Source organism: Pteropus alecto, unplaced genomic scaffold (assembly GCF_000325575.1).
Source record: "Pteropus alecto unplaced genomic scaffold, ASM32557v1 scaffold287, whole genome shotgun sequence".
In the NCBI taxonomy this organism is placed as follows: Eukaryota; Metazoa; Chordata; class Mammalia; order Chiroptera; family Pteropodidae; genus Pteropus; species Pteropus alecto.
The window spans coordinates 2,469,572-2,492,448 of NW_006439718.1; the positions used below are offsets into that span (position 1 = coordinate 2,469,572).

General features: G+C 36.0%; 1 protein-coding gene across 8 annotated transcripts in view; it reads left to right on the forward strand.

Annotated features, from left to right (window-relative positions):
• MARCH8 (membrane associated ring-CH-type finger 8) overlaps window positions 1-22,877 on the forward strand; it is a 122,563-nt gene that overhangs the window by 23,457 nt on the left and 76,229 nt on the right. For 7 of the 8 annotated variants that reach the window (XM_025050326.1, XM_025050320.1, XM_025050321.1 and 4 more), the window contains exon 2: window positions 20,321-20,500. In XM_025050326.1, coding sequence (XP_024906094.1) covers window positions 20,399-20,500 — 102 coding nt within the window. In that variant the 5' untranslated portion in view covers window positions 20,321-20,398. Of the gene's footprint in view, window positions 1-9,243; window positions 9,400-20,320; window positions 20,501-22,877 lie in introns of all 8 variants that reach the window. The other variant, XM_025050322.1, reaches the window with a different exon arrangement.

The window sequence follows — 22,877 nt, forward strand, 5'->3', positions numbered from 1 at the left end:
TTTTATTCTGGAGATCTTTCCGTGAAAGTGTTCCATGTATCTTCCATTCTCTACTGATACTTTCTAGGTCTGCTAGGCATCTGCAGTTCTGGGACTTTGCTTTGTGCTCTCTCCTAAGTTATAATGACTTTCCTGCATTCTGTGTTTTTCTGTTCCTGCGGTTAGCTCTTTAATTTGCTAGAGCACAAAATTTTTAGGAATTCTCTTTAAAATGGAGATGGGAAATTTATTTTCTGACTTTACTCATGCCCCATGATACCATTATTCTTCCTTTACATTTGTTTGATAGTTTTTCTGAGTATGCAATTTCCTGTTTAAAAGAATTTCGAAGGCATGTATCTGTCATCTGGATCCATTGGTGCTGTTGAGAGGTCTAATTCCATTTTGATTTATATGTTCCTTTGCAATCTAATACCTCTTTCTTCCCCCCACTGAAAAAATTTATTATTCAAATTTTTTTTTGTTCTTGGTGTTCTAGGATTTTATCATAATTCCCTCAAAGTCCATCCATCTTGTCACAAATGGTAGGATACCTTTTTTTAAATGACTGGATTTTTCCATTGCGTGTGTGTGTGTGTGTGTGTGTGTGTGTGTGTGCGCGCGCGCGCACGCGGCTGCGCGTGTGTGCACCACATTTTCTTTCTTCATTGATGGACACATAGGTTGCTTACATATCTTGGCTATTATAAATAATGCTGCAATGAACATGGGAGTACAGATATCTTCTTGAGTTAGTGTTTTTCTTTTCTTCAGTTAAATACCTAGAAATGGAATTGCTGGATCATATGGTAGTTCTATTTTTAATTTTTTGAGGAACCTCCATACTGTTTTCCATTGTGACTGCACCACTTTACATTCCCATCAACAGTAATGAGAGTCCCTTTTTCTCTACATCCTTGCCAACACTTTGTTATTTTTTGTCTTTTTGATAATAGTCATTCTGGCAAGTGTGCGATGATACCTCATTTTGATTTTGATTTGCATTTCCCTGATGATTAGTGATATTGAACATCTTTTAGTGTACCTGTCGGCTATCTGTATGTCTTCTTTGGAAAAATGTCTATTCAGATCCTTTGCCCATTTTTAAAAAGGATTTTTTTTTGCTATTGATTTGTTGTCTGAGTGTTTTTTTCCCCAGTTTTATTGAAGTATAATAGACAATTAGTTGCTTATATTTACATTGTACAATTCAGTGAGTTTTTTTTTTTTTGCAATTATAGTTGGCTTACGATAATATATTCATTTCAGTTGTATAGCATAGTGATGAGAAATCTGTAAAACTCACAAAATGATCGCTCCACTGAATCAGGTACCCTCTCCCCGCTTACATATTCTCACAGCATTGTTGACTATTTCCTTTATGTTACACTTTATATCTCCATGACTATTTTATATTTATCCGTTTGTACTTCTTAATTCCTTTACCCTTTTCACTGTCCCTCCCAAGGCCCTCTTCCATCTAGTGGCCCTCAAAATATTCTCTGTATTTATGAGTTTGTTTCCATTTTTGTTGTTGTCGTTGTTTATTTTGTTCTTTAGATTCTACATGTACATAAAATATATGATATTTGTCTTTATCTGACTTACTTCAATGCAATACCCTCTAGGTCTGTCAAGGCAGTACCTTTTTGCATCCTCTTCCTTTTAGTCTGTGTGTGCTTTTAATATGAAATGAGTCTCTTATAGGCAGCATATGGAGGGGTCTTGTTTTCTTATCAGTTCAGCCACTCTATCTTTTGGTTGTAGCACTTAATTCTTTTCCATTTGAGGTACTTGTTGATAGGAATGTAGTTATTCTTTATTCATGATTTTGATACATGTTTTTTCTTCTTAAAGAAGTCCCTCCAACAATTCATGTAACACTGGCTTGGTGTTGATAAATTCCTTTAGCTTATTTTTGTCTGGGAAGCTCTTTATCTGTCCTTTGACTCTAAATGATAGCTTTGCTAGGTAAAGTATTCTTGGTTGTAGATCTTGGATTTTTCAACACATTGAATATTTTGTGCCAAGCCTTTCTATCTTGAAAGTTTCTTTTGAGGAATCAGCTTCCAGTCTCATGGGTGCTCCCTTGTAGGTAAATAACTGCCTTTCTCTTGCTAATTTTAAGATTCTCTCTTTGTATTTAACTTTTGGCATTTGAATTATGACGTGTCTTGGTGTGGGCCTCTTTGGATTCATTTTTTTAGGGCTCTCTGAGCTTCCTGGGGTGGTATGTTCTTTTCTTTCACCAGGTTAAGGAAGTTTTCCATCATTATTTCTTCAAATATATATTCAATTTCTTATTCTCCCTCTTCAGAGACCCCTATGACATGGATATTGTTACCCTTAATTTTGTCCCATAGGCTCCTTAAATTATTATTATAGTCTTGGTTACATTTTTCTTGCTTTTCTGGTTGAGTGTCCTTGGCTCCCTATCTTTTATATCAGTGTTTCAGTTCTCTTCTTCCTCCACTGTTGATTCCCTCTACTATACTCTTCATCTCAGATAGTATATTATTCATTTCTGACTGGTTCCCTTTTATAATTTCCATTTCCATTTTTATGTTTTGATCTCTTTGTTGCAGTTCTCACTGCATTTATCTATACTTTCCTTAATTTCATCAAGCATCTTTATAACCAGGGTTTTGAACTCTGCATCTGTTAGATTGTTTGACTCCATTATTCCTGGATCACTGGTCTTTTCTCTCATATGGTTTCTATTTCTTTCTCTTCCCATTTTGGCTGTCTTTCTGTGTCTGTTTCTATGTACTAATCAAAGCTCCTAAGTCTCACGGTCTTATTAGCGTGAATTTGTGTAGTAGGTGTCCAGTGGCACAATCCTGAGAAGAGTTTAGTTGCAGGCCAAGTTTAGCTCCATCCTGTGCCCCTCCAGAGCCACTTGTTATGATTCAGCAAGCAATCCACAGATGCTGTGCTTAAAGTTACCTCAAGAAGCCACGCCAGAAACCAAGGTCAGCTGCCACCAGTGTGAGTCTTGGTGCTGCTTAGGAAGTGGCACAGGACTCACCGAGGACACACTGAATGTGGCTTGGGTGGAGTTGTGAGTTGGGGGAGGCGGAGTTTCAGGGGATCCTCTGGGTGGAGCGACCTCTGTTTTTCAGTTTGATGACATCTCAGCTATAGGGGTGCTGCCTCCACCCACTGGGAGAGGGAAGGGCTCAACAGAGGAGCAGTAGATATAGCTAGCACTTCTGCTCAGTGGAAAGCCTCACCTCTGGTCCTCACTCCAACTCAGTGTCCCCTCTAAGTCCCTGGTGACTCCTGACCAACTGACTTAGTGCTGATGCTCTGAATGGTCAGCTCTATCACCATGAAAATCCGGTTGTGGACACAGCCCCTTTTAGTGGCATCTGCAGCTGCTAGCTGCCGCTGCCACAGCCTCTGTCTCACTCAGCTGCTGTGGCCTGGCCAGCCTCGTGTCTTCATTCCCTCCTACCTCTAACCGCTGCAGGATAATTTCTTATTTCTCTCCCTATTTTTAATGCTTGTGTTCATGTAGACCCCCAGGCGACTCTGTATGCTCTTTGATCCTTGTCTCTGTAACAATGGTAGAAACATATCTATGGCAGGAACCACTATCTTTCATAGAACACAGAAAAGAATAACAAACACAGGCTATTAGTAAATATTAGTAAATGCTTTTTTTCTTTTAATCATGGTTATAAAAGAAACCTATTGCTCCAAAATACTGAAAGCCTTCTTCCACCAGAAAGATGGATTATTTCTGCTTAACAACAGATTTTCTTGTGTGAAGGAAGCCCACATGTCCAGGATCTGACCATGAGGTCAGACACTTTCACCGTTTAAACAATATTTATTGTAAAAGTTATTCAATTTCCTGCCACCAGTCACATAAACTTACCCACTGTCCCCAACCCTTTCATGAATTATGTAAATTATATCATGCAATTCAAAGAAGGAGACACCCCAAGCTCTGTGAATGTACCTGGGCTCTTTGCCCTTCTCCTCACCCTCTATCGGCCATCTTCCTAGCCCACATTTTCAACCTCTCCTTCCTAAAGGCTCCTTTGCATCAACAAAGTAATGGAATCAGTTTTCTAAGGTAAATGCTTAGTAGTTTATTTCACAAATACATAAATTTAAAGCAGTTTACATTACTAGATGCTATTAAAAATTACAAAATTCCACATTAATACAGAATTTTAAGGTACTTTGTGTTTCCCATCTTTAAAAAAAAGAAAAATGCTTTCAATCTTCCTAGTCCCTTTCTGTCTATGACCAAACTTTCTGAGTTGTCTTCAGTTGTCTCCACTTTCTCATCTTCCATAACTCAGTTTTCTCCCCATTTCACAGAAACTATTCTTGGCCTTTCTTATTTACTGATTGAACTTAGAAGAGTTCCAAATGAAAGAAACCAAAATGGTAACATACAAAAAAGAAAACTGGAGAAAATAAAGTTAATTTCTAAAGTGCTTTTAATTCTTTTAAATAAGTCAATAAATAACTTAGAGTTACAGACGATGTGGCATCTATAAAGACAAAATATGATAATATAAAAGAAAAAACTAAAATTGGTCTTAAAAATTAAAAATTACAAGCAAAATTAAAAATTCAACAGAGGGTTAGAAAATTTAGTCACAGAACTTGCAGAGAAAGTCGTACAAAAATATACAACAGAAAATAGAGAAGATGGAAGGATTTGTGGATACAAGAATATCTGCAGATTGGTTCAGGAATTCTAACATCTGACCCAAAAGGAGTTCCAGAAAGAAGGAGCAGAGAACACAGAGGGAAGGACATAATCTGAGAAATAATACAAGAAATTTCCAAGAACTGAAAGATGGAAATCCCCACAACAAAAGGCCCAATAAAGCACCTAGCACAATGAATTAAAAAATACTTGAGAACTGGGCAAAAGGATGTAGAAGATAAAAGCTTTGCTCATCCCCTTTTGCGACCATATCAAACTTGAGATGGAAACATGGAGCAAACAGCAGTGTAAGGAACAGATAGCCTTCTAAGTTCTGGGCAGATAGTCTATTATATAATCTACCATATGATCCAGCAGTCCCTCTAATGGGTATTTACCCCAAAGACTTTAAAACCCATATCCAAAAAGATATTTGCACACTGATATTCATAGCAGCAGCATTCACAGTGGCCAGGACATGGAAACAACCAAAGTGTCCTGTGATAGATGATTGGCTAAAGAAGCTGTGGTACATACGTACAATGGAGTATTAGCTGTAAGAAGAGATGAAATACTGCCATTTGCGACAACCTGGATGGACCTCGAGATAGTTATGCTAAGTGAAATAAGCCAGACTGAAAAAGTTGAAAATTACATGTGGAATATAAACCTAAAAACAACAAAAGAACAGGACAAACAGAGACTCAGGGATATGGGCAATGGACTAGTTGTTACCAGGTGGTAGGTGTTGGGAGAGGAGGGAAAAGGTATACAGGGGAAAGGGGGTCAAATATAGGGAGGTTGAGGGAGGGTGAAGTGGGTAAAGAGGATCAAATATTTGGTAGCTGAAGGAAACTGGACTCTGGGTGGTAATCCCACAATAGAATATATAGATGTCAAATTATAATGTACACTAGAAAATTATATAATTGTATTAACTGACGTCACCCCAATTAACTTAAAAAAAAAATAAAACATCATGAAGAAAGCCAAACTATTCCCATTATGCACAACTGCTATTTTTTGAGAGGGAGCATTGTGCAAAAGTATTAGAGGAGATGCTGAAAAAAAAAAGAAGCATAAAACAAACACTACTGTGGCTGTAAACATCTGTATCCTGCAAATGCATCCCCCTACTTTATTTCTGTAGGGATATTAGGCTTGAATTCTGTGAGGCCTTAAGAAATGTACTTCTCACAGAAAATGAGTCCTTTTATGGTTTATTCATTGATAACATAAAATTCTATTACCAACCTATGTGGAATAACTTGAGATTTTAATTTTAGCTCTTTAAAAATACACATTTAAACTAAAGTAATATTACTGAATGTTTAGAAAATAGAGAAATGAAAATCATTCATATTGCCACATTATTACATGGCATTTTTATGAATTCCCTTCTAGGATTTTTGCTTCTGTACTTGTAGTTATAATATGTGTATAATTTTACCACTTGCTTTTTATCACACCCATGTTTCTCTTGCTTCTAGTGTCCACATAATACTCCTTTGTCCTAGCACCACAGTTTACTTAGCTATTCTCTTTCTGTTTTTTTGTTTTGTTTTGTTTTGTTTTTGTTTTGTTTTTAAGGAAGATATTTTTATTAATAAAGGGGCCTAAAAATGGAATGGGACCTTTTGAGGTAATTAATTTTGGTGTCTGGAGGTATTCAAGTAGTGGCTGAACTACCACTTTTGTTTTTTGGTAAATGATGTTATATTGAAAATGATGGGACTTTTAGATTTTTACATATTTTTTCAGGCCAAGCTTCCCAAAAGTAGGCTCTTCTACAGTTTCTGAGTCCTATTACTCAGGTTTCCCTCATGGGCATTCTGAGTGTATGATACTACAATAAGAAGATTATGAGAACATAGCCCTGGTACATATTTGTCAATCGTAGGTTTCACTATATTTTTGTAGAATTTTGTAAAGGAAAAAAAAAAATGTTTTTTGAATGATTGCCTTTCCTTGATTATGAAAATGTTAAGTGAAGATCCATACTATGTCCTCATTTGTGAAGTGGCTTTTTCTAAGCCCTGGCCATTTACTTTTTGGGATTTTAATGTTTTTTTTTTTTTTAATAGCTATTTATCTTAACTTCTTATGTAAAAAAGATATTAACTTTCTGTCCTATATACTGCAAATATTTTCTAGTCTATTTTCTTTGCCTGTTCATTTATTGTTGCTTTTAATTATAGAATCATATCTACAACCCTTTTCCTTTTGTGATTTTTTCCCCCTGTTAATTCTAGGCTTTAAAAAAAGTCAGTTTCTCTTTAGTTTCTTAATGTATTCACTTGCAATTACATCTTATTATGTTATTTTTTTTTTACATTTAACTTTTATATCCATCAGAATTTATTCTGATTAATGAAGTATGAGTCTTAATTGATAGTTTTTCCCCTTCCAAATTGTTAACCAGTTATCCCAACATCATTTATTTAGTAACTTGTCTCTTTCCTATAATTTTGTGTTGCTTCTTCTATTGGCTATTGTCCTCTTTTGTATAATTCAGTTTCTGGACCGTCTGTTCTGCCTTATAGCTATACCTCACTGTTTAATAATAATTATTGCTTTGTAATGTTTTAATATTTCGTAGGACTCATCTCTCTGTTGCTTCTTCTCCAACATTTTTATTTCATCATTTCATTCTTATGCATACTTTTAGAATCAATTTGTCAAGTAAAAAAATCTTGATTAGACTTTGATTGGAAGTACATTGAATATATGCTTTAATTTGGGGAGAACACATCTTATAGTATTCAAATATACTCTAAAATCGCTGAATGTTTTTCATTGAAAGTTCTTAAATAGCTTTTATATCATTTAAATCTTATGCTTTTTGTTTTGTTGATATACAGGAATATTAGTGACAAAATGGATTTATTCGGGAATAGCAAAGAATTGCAATTCTGGACAAGCAAGCTATAGGAAAACCTCAGGCAAGTCCAGCAAGAAAAGGGGTGGGTTGTTACTTTATATAGAAAAAGGAGGAAATTGGGAGGAGTTGTTTTGAACGAAAGCCCATTGGAGGAAAGTGAGGGTGCAGCGTTTTCCATTGGCTGGACTTGGTCCCAGTTGAGGTCTGTAAGTAATGGTTCCGGTTGGGGTCTGTAACTGACGTGGAGTGGTAGTGCATGAGGCCTCCCCTTTATGGTCTCCCATCTTTGTTTTAAATGAGGTATCCTTTATTCTGTTTCACAGTTTATATACTTTTTTCTTACACTAGAATACATTACTGATTTTATACAAATGTTTATGTTTTTAACTGATTCCATTAGTTCTTTGAAAATTCCTTTGGAGTTTAGCTCTTCCATTGTACTATAAATTCTTTTTATTTTTAGTTTTATCACAGTAGAAGAAAATGACATGCTTATTTTGCCTTTTAGTTTAATTTAAATGCCTCTAAGTTATGCCATGAGTGTAATTAAATTTTGATTGAGAGGGTTTTGTTTTGTTTTGTTTTGTTTTTTTAAGTTAGGGATTCTCTATCGCTGTTTTCTAAAAAGTTTTAAAATTCTGTATTAACAGTGGATTTTATTGTTTGTTTATAGCATCTAATGACATAAGTGACTGATTCTTCAAGTGTTCCTTGGAAAACTGAATCTATTCTTGGGTGTTCAGGTGTCATGGCATTCTGGTGAATCTCAGTGCACACTCTTTACATATTTGGGGTTTCCTACAGGCATGTCAAGCTCAGTGTGCCCATGGCAAGCCCTATTTTATCCCCTGCTCCTCTCTGTATCCCAATCTTCTGAATGCACAGCCAGAAACCAGGGCACTGTTTAGACCCCTGACTAGATAATGTCAGTCTTCCTTTTCAAAGGATCTGTCTTGTTCTTTAATATTCACTGCTTTAAGTATGGCCTTCATCATTCAGTGCTGTATATTACTCATTCAGTGAGCAGGAGTCTCCTCACTCTTGCTTTTTTTCTTTTCTTGTCTGCTAGCTGCTGTGCACAGGCTTCTCATTTTCTATATGAGACATGCTTCTGATAGAGACAGGCTTGACTTAAAGTTATTTATTATGAGTGCCAGTTAGGATGTTAAGATTTTACAACTCAACAATGGGGAGGAGCAGGGCACTGCTGGAGCCTGGCACCCTATGAGCAAGGGAGGCATGCAGACCTGAGGTGACTGTCCCTTAGGAAGGCTGCGACTGGCATCTTTGTCTTCTCCTGACTGCTTCTTTGTTGTCCCCAGTATTGTTGGAATGGGCAGAATTCTTCATTTATCTTGCCCATCTGGGAAGCATAGAACAGCTTGATTGTTAAGCCATGCTGGTCATCTTAGGGATCAAGCCTTCCTACTTCTTCCCTTATAGGGATAGTATTGTCAGCCTTGCCTCCCCTCATAGCCATGTTGCTAGAGGTCTTAAATAAATGTCAGAAAGGATTTGAGGTCTCAGTTGTACAAATATGGTGTCAGACCAAGATGTAGGAAGACAGAAAATACTGGAGAGACAAGACAGACAAACTGACTATATGGCTATGAGGGGAATCACCGAAGATGCCTGAAAAGACAAATAGGAAAGTATGCTAATGTTAAAACTCTTCCATTTGAACTGAATAGAGATTATTTCTGTTTTACAGATGAAGAAACACAGTCATTGAAACTTATCAGTTTGCCAAACATCACCGTATTTAACAGAGTCAATACTTAGGTTTCTGGTTGCTGATTTTGCACTCTTAGCTTTCTCAAAACTGGAAGAGTGATAAGATAACAATGGACATCTCCATTTCATTCAGGTAAATTACCTAGGGATAGCACAAAGGAAAAACAAAATTTTATCTATCTTAATCCATATTATTTCCATATTCTTTTTATAAACAGCTTTATTGAGATATAATCCACATCCATTACAATCCACTCATTGAAAGTGCACAGTTATATGGCTTTTAGTATACATAAAAGTTATGCAACCATCACCATAATAAAATTTAGAACATTTTCATTACTGTAAAAAGAAATCCTTTTAGCCATCCCTACCTAACCCTTGGCTACCACTAACCTACTTTTTGTCTCTAGATTTAGATTTGCCTACTCTGGACATTTCATACAAGTGTTATCACACAGTATTTGGTCTTTTCACTTAATATAATGTTTTCAAGGTTTATCCATGTTGTAGCTTGTATTCATATATCAGTCCTTTTTATTGCTGAATAATATTCCATTGTATAATTAATATATATTATTTATTCATTCATCACTTTATGGACATTTGAGTTATATTCATAGCCAAAAACAAATGTGTGCATGTGGGCATATACTTTCATTTCTTCAGGTGAGTGTGTATACCTAGAAGTGTAATTACTGGGTCATATGGTAACTCTATATTTAATATTTTGAGGAAAAGGTAGACTTCTCCATAGCATCTGCATACATTCTCACCACCAGTGGTGTATGAGGATTTCAGTTTCTCCACAGTCTTGCCAACATGTACCATTTTTAATTATAGTCATACTTGAAAAGACCATTCTTTCCCCCATTGAATGGTCTTGGCACCTTGTTGAAAATCAGTTAACCACAGATAGTTTATTTCTTGATCCTAAATTCTGTTCCATTGATCTATGTATCTATCCTTATTCTAGTACTGCACTGTCTTGATAATTATTCCTTTGTAGTAAGTTTTGAAATTGGAAAGTGTGAGTTCTCCAACTTTGTTCTTTTTTAAGATTGTTTTGGCTATTTTGGGTCCCTTGAATTTCCATATGAATTTTAGGATTAGCTTCTCCAATTTCTACAAAGAAGCCAGCTGGATTTTTTTTATAGGGATTGTTTTATCTGTAGATCAGTTTGGGGAGAATCACCATCTTAATTGTAAGTCTTCTGATCCATGAAAATGGGATATCCATTTCCATAATGTTAACAACCAACTTTGTCAGTTCAGTTCTTCTTGATATAGATCTTTGTATTAGATGTGTATTGTGATTTGCAGATTAGCATTAGTGGAATTGAAGTTCTCATGCCTGGATTGTCAGGCATAGTGCAGAGGTTTAACTATTCCTCTTAATTAAGATGAATTGAATTGATAAAAGACAGATATTTGGAAAGTATGCAAAGAAAATTGTATGAGTAACACTTGCTTTATGCTTTTCATATGAACCTCCACATAAAAGGTATTTTTAGTTTGGTTTTTAAAATTATCATTTTTATTCTAAATGTGTATGGCTTAGGAGACGGATTGCTTGAGGCAAACTTTCAGGTCTATTACTTGGAGATCAGGGTGCCTATCAAAAAAGTAGCTTAAATGGCTGTAAGGTGGGAGGTCTTTCAGAACTGCAGAAAATTCAAAACACTTGCACATTTGTGTTTTTCTGGCATAAATAGTCCTCCCCGGGCTTGTCATAGACATGTAGTAATGATGATTATGCAGGAAGCACCAAAGGCAGCTATTGCCATGATATGTGGCGAGGCTCTGGGCATGGTTAGTTTGACTAAGTATTACAAGAGGGCATATGGATTTTGTCATTTGTGAACGGGAGTTTAATGCATCAGTGATGAAAAACTTCTTCACACTGACTGTTGTGATCCCAGAGAGTATAAGACACTCAGCAGTAAATATATGCCACTTGTCTTGTGTAATGTGATCCTATATATTCAGACCATTTGTTGGGCACAGTGCTCCATCTTGTGTCATTCTTCATCAAAGGTTTGAAATAAAGTAGGTGATGTGTAATATCCAAACACAAACATTTTATTTCTTATACTATCTAGACACTAACATCACCTCTGTTTTCTGTTTTGTTGGTTATCTGTGGCCACTTACTCTATAAAACTAGACTTTGAAAAACAGAATATTCTTTTTTTTTAATAAAAAATGTATTGGGGTGACACTAGTTAATAAAATTATAATTTTCAAGTGTACAAGTCAATAGTACGTATGTATATTACACTGTGTTCACCACCCAAAGTTAAATTTCCTTCTGTCATCATGTTTTTGAATCCCTTTATCCTTATCTACCTTCTTCCTCCTTTCTCCTGGTAACCACTCAACTGTCGTCTGTGTCTGAGTTTTTGTTTGTTTGTCTTGTTATTGCTTTCAGTTTTATATCCCCCATACAAGTGAAACCATATGGTTCTCAACTTTTTCTGTCCAACATATCACTTAGCATAATAATCTCAAAATCCATCCATCTTGTCGCAAATGGCAATATTTCATCTTTTCTTATGGCTGAATAACATTCTATTGTATCTATGTACTACGACTTTATCCAATCATCTATCGAAGGGCACTCCAGTTGTTTCCACATCTTGGCCACCGTGAACAGTGCTGCAGTGAACATTGGGGTGTATACGTTTTTATGGGTAAATGTTTTCAAAGATTTTGGATAGATACCCAGAAGAGGGATTTCTGGGTCATATGGTCATTCTAGTCTTAATTTTTTAAGTAAACCTCCATACTGTTTTTCATAGTGGCTGTATCAAAATACATTCTCACCAAGGGATCCCTTTTCTCCACATCTCTACCAATACTTGTTATTTTTTGTCTTTTTGATAATAGACATTTGATAATAGATTCTTATAGGTGCGAGGTAGTATCTCATTTTGGTTTTGATTTGCATTTCACTAATAGCTGGTGAAGTTGAGCATATTTTCATATAAGGGGCTAATATCCAAAGTATATAAAGAACTCATACAACTCAACAACAGAAAAACAATCAATCAAAAAAACGGGCAGAGGACCCGAACAGACACTTCTCCCAAGAAGACATACAAAAGAATATTCTTTTATTTAAAAAATATGTTTGATTATAGTTGACATTCAATATTACATTGGTTTCAGATGTACAGTGTAGTGGTTAGCCATTTACATAACTTACTTTCAAAAGCCCCCAACTCCCCTCTCACCTGGTAATCATTAGTTTATTCTCTGTATCTGTGACTTTCTCCTCTTTTGTTTTTTCATTTATTTTGCTTTTTAGATTCCTCATATTTGCGAAATCATATGTATATGTCATTCATTCTGTCTTGCTTCTCTTAACATAATACTCACTAGGTCCATCAATATTGTCATTAACGCTAAGATTTCATTCTTTTTTCAGGCTAAGTACTATTCCGTTGTATATATGTACCACATCTTCTTTACCCCGTTGTCTATTGAAGGACGGTTAGGTTGCTTTCATATCTTGGCTATTATAAATAATGATGCATTGAACATAGGGATGCATACATATTTTCAAATTAGTGTTTTGGATTTCTTCAGATACCCAGAAGTGGGATTGCTGGCTCCTATTGTAGTTCTATTTTTAATTTTTTGAGGAGCTTCCATGCTGTTTTCTATAGTGGCTGCACTAATTTGCAATCCCACTGACAGTGCATAAGGGTTCCTTTTTCTCCACATTCATATTAATACTTCTTGTTTGTTGTTTTATTGATGATAGCTACTCCAACAGGTTTGAGGTGATATCTCATTGTGGTTTTAATTTTCATTTTTCTGATAATTATTGATGTTGAACATCTTTTCATATGTCTGTTGGCCATCTGTATGTCCTCTTTGGAGAAATGTGTATTTAGGTCCACTGTCCATTTTTCAATTGGATTGTTTATCTTTTAGTGTTAAGTTGTATGAATTCCTTATATATTTTGGATGTTAACCACTTATCAGATGTATCACTGGAGAATATCTTCTCCATTCAGTAGGTTGTGTTTTTGTTTTATTGATGATTTCCTTTGCTGTGCAGAAATTTTTTAGTTTGATATCCTGTTTGTTTATTTTTTGTTTGTTTCTCTTGCTCAAGGAGGCATATGCAAAAAATATACTATTAAAGTCAACATCAGAGAGTTTACTGCCTATATTATCTTCTAGGAGTTTTATGGTTTTGGTTCTTACATTTAAGTCTGTAATCCATTTTGAATTATACTTGTATGTGATGTTAGAAAGTGGCTCAGTTTCATTTTTTTTGCATGTATCTGTCCAACTTTCCCAACATTTATTCAAGAGACTGTCTTCAATCCATTGTATATTCTTGCCTCCTTTGATTGATCATAGAGGCGTGGATTTATTTCAGGCTTTCTATTCTGTTCCATTGATCTGTATCTGTTTTTATACCAGTATCATGCTGTTTTGATTATTACAGCCTTAAAGTATAGTTTCATATTGGGTAGTATGATACCTCCAACTTTATTGCTCCATCTCAAGATTGCTTTGGCCATTTGAGCCTTTTGTGGTTCCATATAGATTTTAGAATTATTTGTTCTAGTACTGTGGTAAATGCCATTGGTATTTTGATGAATCTATAGATTACTTTGGGTAGTATGGACATTTTAACAATGTTAATTCTTCCTATCCATGAGCATCGTATATGCTTCCATTATTTGTTTTTTTTTTTTTTTTTCCTTCAGTTTCTTTCTTCAATGTCTTATAACTTTTCAAGTACAGTTCTTTTAACTCCTTGGTTAAATTTATTCCTAGGTATTGTATTTTTTTGTAATTGTAATGGGGTTTTCTTAATTTCTCTTTCTGATAGTTCATTATTGGTGTATAAAAATACAACAGATTTCTGAATATTAATTTTGTATTCTACTTTACTGTATTATTTCTAATAGTTTTTTTGGGAGGTGGATTCTAGAGTTCTCTCTATAGTATCATGTCATCTATAGTTTTACTTCTTTTCCAATTTAGATGCTTTTTATTTCTTTTTCTTGTCTGATTGCTGTGGCATTTTATTTCTTTTTCTTGTCTACTGTGGCTAGGATTTCCAACACTATGTTGAATAGAAGTGGTGAAAATGGACATCCTTGTCTTTTTCCTGATCTTAGGAAAACACTTTTAGCTTTTCACTGTTAAGTATGATGTTAGCTATGGGTTTGTCATATATAGCTTTTATCAACCTGAGGTATGTTCCCTGTGTTTCCACTTTGCTGAGAATTTTTATCATAAATGGATGCTGGATTTTGTCAGATGCTTCTTTCTATATCTATCGATATGATCGTATGATTTTTACCCTTCATTTTATTTGCATGGTCTATCACATTGATTGATTTGTGGATATTGAACCAACTTCATATCCCAGGAATAAATCCCACTAGATCATGGTCTTGAGCTTTTTATACCTCTTGTTATAATATTTTTAAACTTCTTGGTCTGATCTTTTTAATGTATTGCTGAATCGGTTGGCTAATATTTTGTTGAAGATATTTGCATCTATGTTTATCGGTGATGTTGGCCTGTAATTTTCTTTTTTTGTAATGTCTTTGTCTGGTTTTGGAATCAGGGTAATGCTGGCCTCGTAAAATTAGCTCGAGAACCTTCTCTCTCCTTGAATTTTTGGACTAGTTTGAGAAGAATTGGGTGTTAATTTGTCTTTGAATGTTTGGTAAAAAGTCCTGAGCCTACCTGGTTCAGGACTTTTGTTTGTTGGGAGTTTTTTGATTACTGTTTCAACTTCGTTAGTAGTTATCAGTCTGTTCAGGTTTTCAGTTTATTCTTGACTCAGTCTTGGAAGATTGTATATTTTTAGAAGTGTATCCATTTCTTCCAAAATGGATAATTTGTTAGCATATAATTATTTATAGTACTTTTTTATAAAACTTTGTATTTATATGGTATCAGTTGTAACTTCTTTCATTTCTGATTTTATTTGGGTCTTTTTGTGTGTGTGTGATGTGTTTGGTTAAAGATTTAAGTTTGTGTGTCTTTTCAAAAAACCAGCTCTTGGTTTCATTGATTTTATTTTGTTTTTTTAGACTCTATTTTGTTTAATTTATTAAGGCTGTGATCTTTATTATCATTTCCTTCTACTCACTTTGGGCTTTGTTCTTCCTTTTCTAGTTCCTTTAGTTGTAAAGTGAGATTGTTTATTTGAGAGGTTTTTTTTGTTTGTTTCTTGAGGTAGGCCTGTATTGCTATGAATTTCTCTCTTAGGACTGCTTTGACTATGTCCCATAGATTTTTGGGTCATTTTGTTTTTACTTTCATTTTTCTCAAGGTATCTTTTGATTTCTTCTTGATTTCATTGTTAACCCACTTATTAGTTGGTAGCATGTTATTTAGCCTCCATGTGTTTGTGTGTTTTTCAATTTTATTGTAATTGTTTCTAATTTCATACCATTGTGATTTGAGAAGTGATTGGTATGATTTCAGTCTTAAATTTGTTGAGATTCGCTTTGTGACCTAACATTTTGTCTATCCTGGTAAATGTTTCATGCATGCTTGAAAATAATGTATATTATACTGCTTCAAGGTAAAATGCTCTAAAGATATCAGTTGAATCCATCTGGTCTAATGTGTCATTTAAGACCGCAGTTTTCCTTGTTGATAAGATCTGTCCATTGATGGAAATGAGGAGTTAAAGTCCCCTATAATTATTGTATTGCTGTCGATCTCTCCCTTTATGTCTATCAACATTTGCTTTATAAATTTAGTACATCTACGTTAGGCGTGTAAATGTTTACAAAGGTTATTTCCTCTTTTTGGATTGATCCCTTTATCATTATGAAATGTCCTTTTTCTCTTGTTATAGCCTTCGTTTTAAAGTTTATTTTGTCTAATATAAGTATTGCTACCCCAGCTTTTTTTTTTTGTTTCCATTTGCATTAAATATCTTTTTCCATCCCTTTACTTTCGATCTTTGTGTGTCTTTCGATATAAAGTGGGTCTCTGGTAGGCAGCATATGTATGGGTCTTGTTTTCTTATCCTTTTAACCAATCTATGTCTTTTAATTATAACATTCAATTCATTTAAATTTAAAGTGATTATTGATAGGTATGTAGTAATTGTCATTTTATTATTTACATTTTATAATCTTTTTTTCCCCCCCTTCTTAAAGAATTCCCTTTAACATTTCTTGTAATACTGGTTTGGTGGTAATGAACGCATTTAGGTTTTTCTTTTTTGTGAAGTTCTCTATCCCTCTTTGGATTCTAAATGATACCCTTGCTGTGTAGAATAGTCTTGGTTGTAGGTCTTTGCTTTTTATCACTTTGAATATTTGGTGCCAATCCCTTCTGGTCTGTAAAGTGTCCCTTGAGAAATCAGCTGACAGTTTTATGGGAATTCTCTTTTACATAATTAACTGCCTTTCCCTTGATGCTTTTAAGATTCTCTTTGTTTTTAGCCTTTGCCATTTTACTTATGATGTGTCTTGATGTGGGCCTGTTTGGGTTCATCTTGTTTAGGACTGTCTGCACTTCCGGGACTTGTATGTCTTTTTCCTTCACCAGATTAGGGAAGTTTTCCGTCATTATTTCTTCAAATAGGCTTTCAATTGCTTGCTCTCTCTTTTCTTCTTGTACTCTTATGATGCAAATGTTGTTATACTTGATGTTATCCCAAGGGTCCCTTAAACCACTCTCATGTTTTAAGTTATTATTATCATTATTATTTGCTTTTCTGATTGGTTGTTTTCTGCTGCCTTGTCTTCCAAATCACTGATTTGATTCTCTGCTTCATCTACTCTGCTATTCCATCTTAAGTATTCTTCATTTTAGTTTTGTATTTTTCATTTCTGACAGATGATTTTTTATTGTTTCTGTATCCTTTTTTTATGTTTACTTGTTGAAGTTCTCCCTGAGTTCATCTAATTTTCTTTGAAGTTCATTACTTTTATCACCAGTTTTATGAACTCTGTATAAGTTAGATTGCTTGTCTCCATTTTGTTTATTTTTTTCCTTGGAGTTTTGTTCTCTTCTTTCTTTTGGGACATGTTTCATTGTCTCCCCATTTGGTTGCCTCCCTGTGTTAGTTTCTACATATAAGGTAGATCTGCTACATCTCCCAGTCTTGTTTGGTTGGTTTTATGTAGTAGGTGTCCTGTGGGGTCCAGTGGTGCAGACTCCCTGGTTACCTAAGCCGGGTACTCCAGGGGTGTCCCTTGTGTGGGTTGTGTGTACCTTCCTGTTGTAGTTGAGCCTTGATTGCTGTTGACATGTCAGTGGATGGAATTGACCCTTTAGTTGCAGCTGCCTGGCTGAGGACTAGCCATGACTACAGCTGTTGTGTGAGGTCTGACCCCAGGGAGTGTGATTCGCTATAGTGGAGCTCTGGTACCTGCTGAGTTTACTCTTTAGATGTGTTATTTGTGAAGCTAATTGGTTGGCGTTCTGGTACGGTCTGAGGCTGGTCTTCTAGAGTGTTGGTTCTGGAGCCTCTTGGGAAGGGCTCCAATGCAGGCCCAGGTTAGTTGCTGCCTGTTACCAGCCTGGGGACTCCTGGTAGGAGATATAAAGTGATCTGTGGTTGGTAGTTGCCTGCTTGGTGGTGCCTGGGAGAGGCTATGCTGTGACCTGAGGCTGGCTGCCATTAGTACCATTGGGCTGCTCAGCAAGAAGGACAGGATACCTTGAGGCCAGCCACTGCTTATTTGGGGTTTGTGGACCTCTCAGAAATTTTAGGGAAGTCCATAGCATAAGCCCAGGCTAGTTGTGGAAGAGTAGAGCAAACGACTAGTGTTTTTTGTTATAAGACTTTGGGTACTACAGTCTCTTATTCATCCTCTGAAAAAGATTCCAGCCTGTGTAGGAATTGTGTGGGGCATGTTCTCAGGGAATCACCAAGGTAGGGTGAGTTTGATGGAGACTCAGATTTGGCACCCATCTACACCTGAAGGCTGAGTTGAAGGAAGGCTCAGCAAAGGAACAATGGTGCCCACCTGCCAGCTCTGTAGGTGGAGGGCTCAAGAAAGTAACGAAATGGCAGAGAGAGCTGCTCCTTTAGTCCTCGCCCTGAAGCCGGACAGCTCAGTTCCTCCATGTATGTTCCTGGCACTTTTTGAAAATTGGAGTTCAGAGTGAGTGCATCTATCAGCGAGGATGTTCGTGCTCAGGCCCTTTCAGAGGAACACGTGGGACTCAGCAGCCTTCTACCTCACCTGGTGGATGGACTCTGAGCTGAGTTTCACAGCTAGTTGTTGTTAGGACTTCTCTTTCTGGCACTGATGGTTCAGGTTGGGCTGCCTGGTGTGGGTCTGGAACTCCTCAATTCTCAGGGTGTACCTCCACAGCTGAGATATCCCTCTTCATTCTTAATCACCACACACGGGTGTGGGACCAGCACTTTTTGTGTCTTGATCCCTCCTACCAGTTTTGAAGTGTTTTTCTTTACATTTATCTAGTCTTCAGGTGGTTTTCATGAGGGGTTGTTCTATAATTTAGTTGTAATTTTGATGTGGTGGTCGGAAGAGGCAAGCACAGCATTTTCCTACTGTGACATCTTGACCTGAATTTGCCAACTTTTAATTTTTTTTTTTTTTTTTTTGGTGTTTAGCCACTGCAGTCTGAAGTCTCCTAATGCCAAGCGAGGCTTGGTTGAGCAGCAAAATGTTCACAGCCTCATCTTCCTGCTCTTTCGGTGTGTCCGTGCTGCTAGCTACTCTGAGCCTCATCTAGAATATTCATTTAGCTCATTTTCTCATTTGTTGATACTTTCTAGTTTCCTGTTCCTTCCTGTCGCTTGTTGATCATAGTCTTGGAGGGAAACCTATTTTGTAAGTCTTTTAGTTCTTCAGCTGGGTTGGTAACACTCTCAGAGGTGAGACCAACCTCTAAAAACACCTACCTATGGTCCACAGCAGAGTTTTGGAAGAAGTGGAATAAATGGCTACTCATCACCTGTGACCTTAAGGTTGTCAAGCCCTATTGCTTATCCTTCCTGCTTTCCATTCCCACCCCACCCTCAATACATAGTTAATGAATGAAAACTCCAAATTAGAGATTTACTTTTTTTGGTTTAAGGCTTCTATGCATTGTTAAAATTCAAAATTCAAACAACATGAACATGATTCCTTTAAACATTATGGATAATTTGGATAATTTATATTTCATGGGTTTTGAATACAGAATTTGATAGATTTCAGTGGGGGTGGAGAGACAGAGAGCACACAATTCAATTACTAGGCACTTTGGAGGAATGAATGTAGGAGGAAAACCAGGAAAAAAGCAGTTCCTAGAATCCTCGAATATTTTTCAGACACTATTATTTTACATATAGGCAGCCTTTTCGTGATCCCAGGAATGTCCATGGTGACTCTCATTTTCCCTGAAAAATCCTTTAGAGTAAGGCTTAGCAAACTACATGTCCATGGGTCAGATCTAGCCTGCCACCTATTTTTATAAGTAAAGTTTCATTGAAACATAACCATTTTCATTCATTTACACACTTGCTATGGCTGCTTTCATGCTACAAGGACAGAATTGAATAGTAGTAACAAATCTGGCCCATGATGCCTAAAATATTTATTATCTGTCCCTTTACAGGAAAAGCTCGCCAAAAACCAATCTAGAGAGTCTAGACTTTTGGAAGGTTATCCATGGATCATAGATGTCTTAACCTTTAATCTTACTATTATATGGATTCAAGGGCTGCAGTTTTAAGGAAAGATTGCTACTTATATAACGATGAGTGCTTTTTCAAGTGAAAAAATTTTAACTTCAAAAATATTCTTAGAACAAAGGACGACACTGCTGTATTTACAATCTAAGTAGCCAATGGAAAATTAATATTTGATTATGCAGATACCTGATCCACCAGCCTCTTTCAGGTGCTCCCATCTTATTACATGAGAAAAATGTTATGATTCCTACAGACATTCACCTTCTATCATTTTTGAAAACAAAGTAGTTATGTCAGACATTGTAACTTCTTTAAATATAAATATAAAATGCTAATTTCACTGTTGGAAATTTGAAGAGTGTTTTAGCTAAGTTATGTCTTGTCTTCTCTCACTCAGCTTTAAGTCGATGGCCCAAAATGACTCTACCACTGGAGACTCTCTTCTGTAAAGAAGACGACCAGACAGGAGGCTGGGATGAGCATGCCACTGCATCAGATCTCTGTCATTCCATCCCAGGATGCCACCTCTGCTAGAATCTACAGAAGTAAGACCAAAGAAAAGGAGAGGGAAGAACAGGTAATATCCTTCTTAGTTTCTTATTTTTGTTGTTTTCGTTAAATATGGTCTAGAATGGTAAGTTCTGAAGATCAAAGTTTTCTCTGGTAATAAACTGAAAAGCACGTGTTGTACTCAGAATTTTTTTTGTAAGTTTTGTAGGTTTTCAGATTTTGCTATTGATTTATTCTGCCATGGTTATGCAGGACTTATTTAAATTCATTGGTTAAATCTACCTGATTATTTCTGGTAAATCACTGAGAAAAAGTTCTTTGGATTCTCAGAACATGATGCGAAGAATAAATTTATTTGAACAAAAATATATCAGTGCTTTGTACATACTAGTCTCTGCTTGTTGTAAGGGCATAGTTAACATCACAGAGCCTATATCTGTCCTCATATGGCTCTCAATTTGGCCTGACAATGAATTATGCATTACAGTTTAATAATGTGATGGAAGAAGTTCAGGACCACCTAATCCCAGCCCAAGGGGTTAGGAATGACTTCCTAGAGAAAATAACATTTACATGGAGAACCTGAGCAGACACCTGGAGTTAACTAGGAGAAAGGTGTAGAGTGTCTTAGTTGGGGGAAATAGTACATGGTGAAAGTCCAAAGAGTAGTGCAAGGTGAATGTGAAGAGATTAAAATGGAATAGCTGGAACATACAGGTTGGGTTGGATAGTGACAAGATACGGTGTTGGAAAAGTTTGAAGTTACCTTAAAGAGTTTGAGTGTATCTTTGCAGAAGAATGAATAATCAGATTTGTGTTTTTAAAACTTTCACTCAGGCTGTAGTTGGAGAATGAATTGAATGAGTGGTAGGGAGACTGATTAGAAGATTATTTAATAGCCTATTTGGGCCAGATTTGACAAACTTTTTTCTGTAAAGAGTCAGATATTAAATATTTTAGGCTTTGTAGGCTAGATAGCTGTAGCATGAAAACAGCTAAAGACGGTATGTAAATGAATGGACGTGATTGTGTTCCAAAAAATTTATTTACAAAAAGAGGTAACAGGCTAGATTTGGCCAGAATGATTGTAGTTTGCTGATCCCTGGCCTAGGAAAAGGTGGTGGTGACTTCATCTGGAATGGGGGTAGTAAAGAGATATTTAGTTTATTAATCCACTGGGCTTGATGATTGCATGTAGAGAGGGACAGGGAGGAATCAGGAATGACTCCTGCTTTTTTCCTTGCCTTACAATGTGCTTTACATTCCCTCAGTTGTTCTCATAGTTGACCTTAATCTTTGCCCAAGACTCTAAAGAATCCCTGTTAAGTCAAGAATCAGTAAGTTTTGCTTCAAGTTAGTCATTATAGTTGATGGGATACCATTCTTTCTATTATTTCATTAAGAAAAAGCTCTTGAAGTGCAGGGACTATGGAAAATGAAAAGGTACCATATAAATAAAAAGCGGTCTTAAAATTCTTAGTTTGTGTTTTACTTTTTTCAGTTCTTTGTATTGTCAATCTGGACCCTTTCTATTTTGCCACGCTTTTTGGACGACAAGTGTGGCCAATTTTGGTTAAAATACTGACTGGGGTGGTGGTGGAATAAATGGTTTGTGGATGTAGTATTTCAGTATTTTAGTTTTTCCTCAACTTGTAGGGGATGGAAGAATACCCTAAAATATCTTTCCCATATTCTATCAGTTTTCATTTACTAGCCTTCATTTAAGATTCATTTATATTAATAATCTTTTCTTATAATCCTTCTTAGCCCAAATGAATTTTTAAATACCCTTTCCTTAGTCTATACCAAATTGAGGTTGAGAGTTTCCTATTAATTGTAGTGTCAAATTTGGACACCAGGTGGCACGAATTTCTTAGAATGTGTATGAGGAAGCCATAATACTTGTTTGAAATAGAGAAAGGAAGATGTCCTAACATTTTAGGCCAGGAAGAGATTCTTTTTTGATATAAAACCATGCTACTGTTTTGTTGTAGGTAGGCATTCAATAAATACTTATTAATCTATTTGGTGGAGTTCTTAAGTTTTAAATAAGTAGTATTAACTAGCTATATGCATGGTATTGGGATTTTGATTAGTATTGGGAAGAGGAACCATCCTGTCCCACCTTAGTGTGGGGAATAATTTGAACACCCAATGGCAGTGTGACAGTTTTGGGAATCATGGTGCCAAGCAGAGGCGGCAGGTAGTGGAAGAACAACTGAGACAGGAGCTTGAAGGGTCCTATAAGAGTTTTGGCAGCAGCTGGCAGAACACTGAAAATGGTTGTTGTGGGTTTCTAAGGATCTGAAATGTATCACATTTGGTTTGGAAGGTAAATTTTTGTCCCATGGAACCAGTTTTTCTTTATCTAGCTTTTCTGGAACATTGAATTCAAAACAAAATCTTTTGGTACAATTTCTGATCCTCCTGTGTTTGAGAGAGGA